This window comes from Lathyrus oleraceus, chromosome 2, assembly GCF_024323335.1.
Source record: "Lathyrus oleraceus cultivar Zhongwan6 chromosome 2, CAAS_Psat_ZW6_1.0, whole genome shotgun sequence".
NCBI classification, from domain to species: domain Eukaryota; kingdom Viridiplantae; phylum Streptophyta; class Magnoliopsida; order Fabales; family Fabaceae; genus Lathyrus; species Lathyrus oleraceus.
In genome coordinates, this window is record NC_066580.1 from 15,670,262 (window position 1) to 15,680,061 (window position 9,800).

Sequence of the window (9,800 nt, forward strand, 5' to 3'; positions counted from 1 at the left end):
AAAAGTTCTATTGGGTGCAAAATTTTGTTTCCCGCAACGGACAAGCGCATCAAGTGAAATTTACTTGCATATACCGATTCTAACTGGTGCGTAGATAAAGATGGCAGAAAATCCACAGCTGGATACATCTTTATGTTCGAAGAAACACCAATCTCATGGTGTTCAAAGAAGGAACTGGTAGTGGCGCTCTCTTCTTGTGAGATCAAAGTATAATGCAACTTCGTTGTGTGTATGTGTGTGCCAATCTATATGATTGATGAATCTGTTGAAGGATTTGTGCAATGAAGAGGGTGAGACTGTAACTCTCATGATTGACAATATTTCTCCTATAAACTTTGCTAAGAATTCCATTACACATAAGAGAAGCAAACATACCGAGATGAGATTTCCCTACTTGAGATAACTTGTTAGTGAAGGAAGATTGTGGTTAGAGTATTATCGAAGTGAAGACCAAGTAACCGATTTGCTGACCAAATATCGATTGAATGTTCAAGAGATTAAACAAACGTATAAACATGAAAGACTTAGAACACATAAATTCAGGTGATGTGTTTATAACATGGAAGACTGTGTACATATCCCTCAATAATTACTCTCTCCCTCTCATTCTCTCTCTCCATATTGAAAATCACCATTCTCAGGGTTATTATCGTGGTTCTTTGTTCCATCAGAAATTGCAGTACATATCCCTCAATAATTACTCTCTCGCTCTCATTCTCTCTCTCCATATTGAAAATCACCATTCTCATGGTTATTATCGTGGTTCTTTGTTCCATCAGAAATATGCAATCCACATATAATAATGTATAACCAACGTAATAGTAAACCATGAGACACGTTGAATATCTTTAAAATAGCAATCAAGAACAAAAAGAATGTTCAATAAAAAAATAGTTATACATCAATACTTTCAGAGGAGGAAAAAAATAACTTTTGATATTACAATATCCGGAAGCTTCTTATATTATACACACAGCTAAACAAAGAACTAGTAGTATGTTATCATCAATTGAGTAACTTGTAAAGAATGTGACATATGCACCACAATATTTATAAAACTGTTCATGGCATTCTCCCTTCTCTTTGGTTCTTTACATCTTAGATGCTCCCTCACCTCCATAACTGTATTGTGATGATTCTTATATATGCAAACTGATATTTCTAATTTGCTAAATCTACATTCAATCAAACTCCTAAAAGGTCTTGGGGGCTTACATGCCGCGTCATTTTTAATAGTGATTGCCAAACAGGAGAATACATGAATAAAAAAGTTTCATATCTCAGATGTATGCCTCATCACTTAGTTGATTTGGCATCTTTGCTTCCACAGAAGGATGAAAACAAATCCAGATAAGTAGTGAAAAAAGCTTCCATGTTCGGTACATTAGGCCACAAAGAATATGAAGATCATCAGAAAGAACATCAAAATGGCAAATATTTTGATCATAAGCCATCTATTTGATGATATTTGGTTGAGATGCCTCAATAAAGAACTGCGGGCTCCTTCAACATTTGCCAATGATTCATCCATGTTGTCATCAATCCTGCCCGAGTCAATTACAATTTACATGTTTAAGAATAAAGACTCTAACATGTGAATAATTAATTATGATACAATTTTTTGAACACACACATACACCAAGGCCTTAATTAAGAGGAGAAAAAAAGCAGTGACATTGCAAAAATTTGAATCTTTAATTGTCTAATATTTAAGAAAAGGTTGAAACCTGATAGCTAGCTCTCCTTGATGGGCAACCATCGTAGCCAAATGGGAGAAGATTCCACTAAGTTCAGTAATAGTAGATTCCACATTGTGGAGAGCAGTTGATCGACTTTGGGCATAGTCTTCGTGCCGAGGAACAACCTGTTGTACCAAAGACATCTCCATTTGCTGGGATGGAGTATTGTCCACAGCTAACCTCCGTCTGTATCAGCAATGACAGCAAATTTACCACATATGGCTGTTTAAGTTAGAAAATAAACACATCCTAAGCATATATAAAAAATTTAAGCAATTCAGACCCAAACTGCAAGAGATATCAAGAACCTAAGCATAAATATTATCAGAGCATTCAAAAGCTTGGTTAGTCATTAGCCAAATAATTGAGGTATCATATGACAAGCTCCAAACTGAAGAACCGCATTAAACAGCTATTTTGTGTGATTTTCTCGTAGTTGCCCACTCAATTAATGCAAATAATATAATCAGAAAGGATGTAAATATCAAGATGTTTGAAGCTTAATTTATAGAAAAACGCCGGGGCATTCTGGCCGTCATAATTAACATATCTGGTGTCAAAATAAGATATTAAAACTTGTATTAAGTTCCAAAACAAAAGACATTCATAATATTTAGGAGATTTTGTAGACATTAAACTTACTAATGATGTCATTGATATGATGATACGGGATTCAAGAGACAGTAAGTGAAATAATATGCACTATCTAATTTGTAATTACATTTCTTGTATTCATGAATATTCAAATTGAAAAGGGAAAATAACTGACACCGGACAAGACCATAACATAACTGATGGACAAATTGACAGATCACAGGGTCCAAAAATACTAGAGAGCAAAGGACAGTGGGACTGAATTCCCCTCATTTGAGCAGGATTCCGAGCTAGGTTTCAACTCTTTAGAGTTGGGTTCACTCACCTTAGTGGTCTCGTCTCGTGGCTTCATTGCAAACTTGCAACGACCGGTTTATCATGTTTTCGAGTTTGCCACTTCATTTATGCTTGGAGTTATAAGGTTTATCATGTGTTGGGATATCAAAGCCATTTGCGGAGTCAAGTGCTATAACTCCAAGGCTAATGTTTTTGTACTACGTTGTCGTATCCTTCAGCAGTTGCATTTTCTTTTAAAAACACTAACTACTATCATTTTAGGCATGTTCGGGGAAAATAGCCATTTGTTATAGACTCATCCAATCGTTGCCAGACTCCCAAGTCTATGAAATCTAGCCAATTTAATACAAAAATAATTTTGTAGGCGAGTTAACTCAATTTTGATACCTAAAGTCAAAAACTAGTTGATTATGACTTATGAGTTGACTTGAAAGTTTGACAGCCATTGGGAGGAGGGTCGGCTTGGCTGGATCACCTTTGGGAACTACACATTACTTGGTGTCAATGAGGAGGATGGCGGTGAGGATTTAAACAAGGGAAAGAGGGGAGGCTTTTTTGGCATGCCTGATCAGGGTAGATGATTTTCTATGTGAATGAAGTGCAACTCTGATTCTTCAGAGCATCTTCTGGTTTTTTATTTCTTCATTATGTTTTTTGTCCTACCATTTCATGAATAGGTTTCTAAGATGATTCTTTGCTTGTAAGAACTTCACGCTCTGTTACATTCAGAAAGCTCAGTACTAATATATGTTCTTCTTACACTAGGTCTTTTTAAGTTCATATACAATAAGAGATTTATGATCCAAGAGAACCAAATGAAAGCCACTAGTTTTGGCATTTTACATAAAATGCTAGCTTAAAAGTAAAATTTGGAGTTTTTAGATCAACATATTATCACGTAATATAGAAAATAGAACTGTTAAGGGGACAATTTAATCTTACAGATTTAAAAGAAAATGTATACAAACCTTAGCTGATTGCCAGCTGGAGGAATCCCATTTGATGGTAGTCTGCATAAGACAATCATTTCTCAGGATTTAAACTTCAGAGGCTTATCATTTCCAACATAAATAAAATAAGACAGGTAAAGCCATTATTATTTATAAACACATTCAAGGAAAGGTTCTTCACTCTTCAGGACTAAGGTTTTAAAGAGGCAATTGTGAATGAATAAGTCACAATATTACAAAGCCAAACTGCATTGTAATTTATAAGTATTAAAACTATCTTTGTCAAATAGAATCTGTAATTAGCTATGACATAGTTATTTGGGGGTTCCTACTTATGGGACATAACAGACACACGTAGAACGAAATAACATATTTGTTAGCAATAGAAAAGAATTGAGGAAATAGAAAATAAGTAGTTAAGACTATGAGATTTTAGCAATGTCTCGCAATGATTCACTGATATTTCTTGAAGCAGCGTACAATAAGTAAATACCTGAAATGGGATTCAGTAAAATGATACCAACGGTGACTCTGTTCAAACAGCTTAAAGTACAGTTTAAAGTCTGGGTTTAAATATTTTTGTTGCATATTAATACCAAATTTCAGAAGAGTAAACATAGTTATTCTATACTGTGTGGGATTAGCTTTGCATTATTTGGGAGTCATTTTTCGGCAAGAATCACCTATCAACACATAAAATATATATGTTCTGCTTCTCTTAGATGACTATCACCAAGATTATTACTTGTTTAGTTAAGTATCAAAGTTGAAAGTTATTGAATTTTCTCAGATCACAGTTTTGTGATTTCCCATAGATGAACACTCAGTAGAATTGCTAGAACTAAATGTTGAGTTTCTCTACTGAAAAATGATTGAAATGAAACAGTTATAGACTTATAGGTGGTTACAGGTGTTTTATACACTATGGGAGAGTGTATACAAGCTCTCATGAGCTTGAGTGTATTTAGATCAGCTTTATGCTTTCTTGTACAAGAATGAAAGCTCTGCTATGTCAGTGTATATGTTACGAAAGAAATGAAGTATTGATGCTTGTGGGTAAAAAACTAAGACCAACGCACACTCACATACATATGGTCAGATTGAACCATTGACCAACCCATGATATGACAACATGAGTATTGAAGAATATAAGAGTTTTAAAATTTTCCAATTCAGATGCAACATACAGAACTAGAAAGTGACAACCACAACAGCAACTTTCAAATGTTTGCGCATTGTGCCACTTTCCCTAGTTTTACATAATGGCGACGGAGTTGGGAAGGAAAACTCACGGTGCCAAGGTATAATAAACAAACCCGACCTTTAACATTAACATGATAATAAAATTACTTACCCTCCTGGTGCTTGTTGCAAACTCTCGGTTTCAAATGCATTTGTTGAATTTGACCAAGGTGGTGGCTCAGTAGTTGGCTTTGGCTGATGCTGTAAAGGGTTCTTGGAAAATATCTGCTTCCTATTCTCATGAGCCTTGATGTTCTAGGGTACATGACATACATTCACTATATAAATTACATGGCAAGAGAAAAATTGTGTGGCATGTGATATGCATAAAAACTAGATTGATTGATAAACATACTAATACAGATTTAACTAGCATTTGCGCTTATAGCTTTTTTAATTTTCTCCCATCCTCAGCCTTATCATCTTAATGTTATTACTTCCTAATCAACTAGCTTTTCAAACATAAGCTATTAGTTATAAGTTATTTTTTCAGCTATAGCTTTTCTGCTATACGCTAACGTATGGTTTAATTTTATCAAACGAGCCTCAACGTTATATCATAAAAATGTTCGATACAGATATCACAAGTTACTTTCTTGCCAGTAGTTTGTAAAGTTTGTGATCAACATATTATTTACCTCTGTCCTAGTAGTTAAAACATCTTGAAGATGCTTTGTGGCTCCCATGAGCTTGTTCTTCAAGTCATTGCAAACAGCATTAGAATGCACAACCCTATCTTCTGAGTAATTCTCATCAGCCAAATCAAATTTCTGAATATTTTGCAAATTCAAAACAGCTGAATTCAACGTCGTTATATCAGTCTTAATCAATGCAGTCAGTTCTTGAATTTCCATAATCGGATCATTAAACAGAGACGATTTCTTTGCCACTACAACAACCAATCAATAACAAATCATTACAAGAAATTCAATTCAATATATAAAAAAATGATGATGATGATGATAATGAAATCGCTTACATTTAGCGAGCCTCGCAATTTTCTGTGAGGTTTCATGGATTCCTAATCCGATTTGTGATGCCTTTCGGTTGAATTCAGATCTTGAATAGGAACCTTGAGACGTAGACGGTTGTTGATTTAGCGGTGCGGTGCCTTCTCCTCCGCCACCAGTCTTCTTTAGAGTCTCCGTCAGTGATCGGAACTCCGACGTACGGTCACGGTAGGTGGAAGCCATTGAATCGGAGAGAGATCTCACTGATACACCCAACGTATCAGTTTCTTTGAGCAAAAACGAACAATGAAACGAACCGAGTCAGAAAAGCTAGATTGGACCGGTGTCCGGTCCGGGTCGGTTTGGGGAAAATCTAGCAAAATTAGCTGAACCTAACTAAACCGATCCGAACCGAGTGTTGTTTCTCTGTGACTCACCGAGTAACAAATTGTGAGAGATGTGTTATTAGGGGTAAGAAAGACATTTACACGTTCCGTTTTTTATGATAGAGTTATTTAATGGGTGAAAATTTTAAGATAACTTCTGGTTTCACCACATAATTTCAATTTACATCCCCTGTTAGATTTTTAAACATTAGCCAATTATTCTTAACTTCATATCAAAATTTTAAATCTTATATGCTTTGAGTTTGCTTAAACTTGAATTGAATTTGCTTAAACTTATTTGCTTTGAGTTTGCACAGACATGCTTGAATTGAGTTTGTGTAAGACTTAAACACTGAAAATTCATCTACTTACATGATGTAAATTGAATTTAAGTACATTTTTTAGCTGTGTTTATATGAATATTCATAAACCGAGTTTGCAAAAACGCCATTGAATTAAATTTGCGTAAAACAAACGTATTCAAGTTAAGTTTACACCTAATTGAACCGAATTTATGTAAAGATACATAAATTGAGTTTCGGTACTTGTTAAAAATAAATTGAGTTTATGTACTAATGGAAGACCCATTTGCAAGTTTCTTCAACATTTGATTAACTTTTTCACATTTGGATGTGGCAAGAGAAATGGTGGTTAGGAAGAAGATTGAAAAATGAAAAAGGTTCTTGAGAAGTAAATATGAAATAAAGGGAATTTTAAGAATTCAAATTAAAATTATTCAATCTGTATCAAAGGAGTGCCACTGGATTGGAAATTAAGAGGAGGTGATTTTCACCAAAGGTGAATTGAGAAATTGCAAGTACAAGTTCATGTAACATGTTGTGTTTCTCATAATATTTGTTACTTCTATGCAATGTAATACTTGTGTTTAATTTTCTTGTGTTTCTCAATCACAGTGTTTAACGATATTGATCAATCCTTTTATCTTTATTTAAAGATCAAATCTATTCTTGTAGGTATATCACAATTTGATTTAGAACTAAACATCATGGTAAATGTCTCTTTTTCCTCTCGAATAAAGTTAAATTTCAAAACAATCCACCAGCTCATAAAACAGATAGGCAAAAATAAAATAGTGATACGATAGAGATTCTGGAGATGATTCCAAATTTTACACCTTCACACTATAGATAAATAATATAACCACAAAAGAGACATTGAGGACTAAAAAATAAAAACTAATCCCATGTTTATAAAGTAACTAAGAGAAAGAAGCTCAAAAAAGATTTTTAAAAAAACTAAGTCTAAAATATTTCAGAGCACAATCATTTTGAGAGAGCCATAGTCATTATGAAGTGCAAACTGACTAAAATATTTCAGGAGTCTTATTGTTAGATTTCGCAATATGGAGAAAATGAAACTTGCTAAGTTGCTATCATTATTACTTGCATACAAGGAATGAAGCAATCAGAGCAACTAACTTCAGCTAACAGAAAACCATAAAGTACTAGTTAACCAACTAAGATTATCATTCAATCATCTAACATGTACCCTAAAGATATGAACCCTTACCAAATATGCACCACCATGAGTCCCAAAATTATATGCAATAGCCACAAATTTAAACAACTGATATAAATATAACAGAGATCCAAAACTGTAATGAAACCTTACATTGTATACTTGAATAATATCTTTGTTATGTATCAAGAAAAAAACAAAATCAAGCTGTTTAACTTCATTCTTGAAAGCACATAATGTATGTTTGATGGTTCACAATGTTCAAGGAACTAAATGTATCACAAAACATAACTCCTCAACTATATAATATGCATAGAAACAAGGTGTCAATTATAATTTTAAAACAAATTTCTAACCATAATCTCAACTCAATAAACAAAGAGTAGACATTAAAGATCAGATTCTATGGTTCCACAGTTGTCACCTGTTGCCACTCTCCATCTACGGCTTCCTTCCATAATGTAACATTATTGCCCCCATCAGCCACAGCCAATATGTTTCCAGTTAATGACCACGAAACTCTCCAAACAGGGGTATTGAAATCTTTCAAAATCTTGCCATCCCATTGATCCCCCTCCTTGGCCACAGTCCATATAATCACCTTCCCATCCTGAGAAGCACTTGCAATAGTAGACTTTGGAAGTCCCAAATTCGGTGCCCAAGCTACATCTCTAACCCAATCAGTATGCTTCTGAAGAGCAGGGAAGCAGTCCATCTTCCAATGCCCATTGTTAAGCTTCCACACCTTCACGGTACTATCACAACCACCGGAGCAAAGCTTCTGTACAGGGTCAAGCAAACCAGAACCAACAAGAGCGCCAGGTGCCATGGAAGGAGCCCACGACACAGAAGTGACACCAACAGGGTGAGCTTGGTCAATCCTTGAACTGTCCCAACCACCATCTGCTCGTGCAGTGAAAACCGAAATATTCCCATCCGACGAACCACAAGCCAAGCAAAGACCCAACTCATGCGGTGCCCAAGCAACCGAGTTCACAGACGACTTATGCTCATCAAATACATGAGCTTGGATCCATTCGTTTTGGTTACCTTCCTTCCATACAATTACTCGCCCATCAAAAGAGCACGAGGCAAGTAGAGAACCGAATTTAGGATGAGCCCATGTTACCTGCCAAACAGGTCCTTGATGACCAGTAAGAGTTGCTAAATGCTGTGAGGCGGAGTTGCTCACTCCAATTATCTTAATTGTGTGATCTGACGAAGCCGTAGCCAACCGTTTACCATAATGATCCATCGCAACATCATGAACCGTGTCTTGATGACCCGTTTCAACCTTTTGACCAGGCATTTTCTGCAATCAAACCAACACACATCAATGTAAAATTTAGTCTTTGCAAATTAAACCAAAAATTACCAAACCAAACAATTAGTTAACTTTCCTTCCCATCTCGTAAAATTCATCTCAATTCAGACTAAAATCATACCCTAAATATTCAGTACAACAATTTGTTAATTTTTGTTCCCAATGTTGTATAATTTATCTCAATTCAAATAGCAAGATGAAAATCACAGACTATAGATTTAGTACAACTAAAGTAACGGTTCAATGATCAATAACAATCTAGTTAAACAAGATCCAAAATATGAACAATAGCATAAAACCCTATACCCTAAATACAGAAAATTTGGCGATTTTGATATTCGAAACCCAAAATTAAAAATTAAAAATAGGAACAAAAAACGTAATAATCGATTCGTGAAATTAAAAACAGAGAAACATTGAAGCGAAGAAAAAGGGGAGATTGAAGATCTAGTTACAGATCGAGAGAAAGAGAGTACCTAGAAATCGAGAGAACAGTGCGTAGTGTATTTGCCTTGATCTTATTTTTTACTATGATTTCGTTTTCTTATTTCAACATTTAATTGTTGTTGAATATTTATAGTTGTTATTTTTATTTGGTGAAAAATAATGCACATTTTATTTTTAACTATAAAACATTTAAAATAAAATTTTATGTACATGTAAAATGTGAAATTATATGAATAAATAATGTTTAAATTCTATATAACAGTATTTTTTAAAATGAGAATAAAATGGACAGTTTATTTTACCCTCTCCACTTTGTAAACAATAATGATTTTTTTTATATATTATAGAATATCTAATAATGAATAGTTGTTCTATTGATTTTTTTTAAATAG

The 9,800-nt window shown here is 34.4% G+C and overlaps 2 protein-coding genes across 2 annotated transcripts; both read right to left on the minus strand.

Annotated features, from left to right (window-relative positions):
• Nucleotides 1-843: 843 nt before the first annotated feature.
• On the minus strand, nucleotides 844-6,184 carry LOC127117685 (syntaxin-31). The gene is made up of 6 exons (XM_051047774.1): nucleotides 5,802-6,184; nucleotides 5,461-5,711; nucleotides 4,935-5,077; nucleotides 3,599-3,640; nucleotides 1,728-1,925; nucleotides 844-1,544 (listed from the first exon to the last, which is right to left on the minus strand). The coding sequence occupies exons 1-6, from the start codon at nucleotides 6,013-6,015 to the stop codon at nucleotides 1,385-1,387; spliced, it is 1,008 nt and encodes a 335-aa protein (XP_050903731.1). The 5' UTR covers nucleotides 6,016-6,184; the 3' UTR covers nucleotides 844-1,384.
• A 1,652-nt stretch (nucleotides 6,185-7,836) lies between these two features.
• Nucleotides 7,837-9,573, minus strand: LOC127117686 (protein transport protein SEC13 homolog B). The gene is made up of 2 exons (XM_051047775.1): nucleotides 9,438-9,573; nucleotides 7,837-8,949 (listed from the first exon to the last, which is right to left on the minus strand). Exon 2 carries the CDS (start codon nucleotides 8,944-8,946, stop codon nucleotides 8,041-8,043), a length of 906 nt encoding a protein of 301 aa, XP_050903732.1. The 5' UTR covers nucleotides 8,947-8,949; nucleotides 9,438-9,573; the 3' UTR covers nucleotides 7,837-8,040.
• Between the last annotated feature and the right edge of the window lie 227 nt (nucleotides 9,574-9,800).

What these genes read in the sequence shown, in the direction of transcription:
- LOC127117685 (XM_051047774.1), bottom strand. Translation starts at nt 6,015, where the DNA reads ATGGCTTCCACCTACCGTGACCGTACGTCGGAGTTCCGATCACTGACG. An exon ending in AATTGCGAGGCTCGCTAAAT is followed by an intron (nt 5,712 to 5,801) that starts GTAAGCGATTTC and finishes TGGTTGTTGTAG; the next exon opens with TGGCAAAGAAATCGTCTCTG. An exon ending in CAAGGAGAGCTAGCTATCAG is followed by an intron (nt 1,545 to 1,727) that starts GTTTCAACCTTT and finishes TGACTCGGGCAG; the next exon opens with GATTGATGACAACATGGATG.
- LOC127117686 (XM_051047775.1), bottom strand. Translation starts at nt 8,946, where the DNA reads ATGCCTGGTCAAAAGGTTGAAACGGGTCATCAAGACACGGTTCATGAT.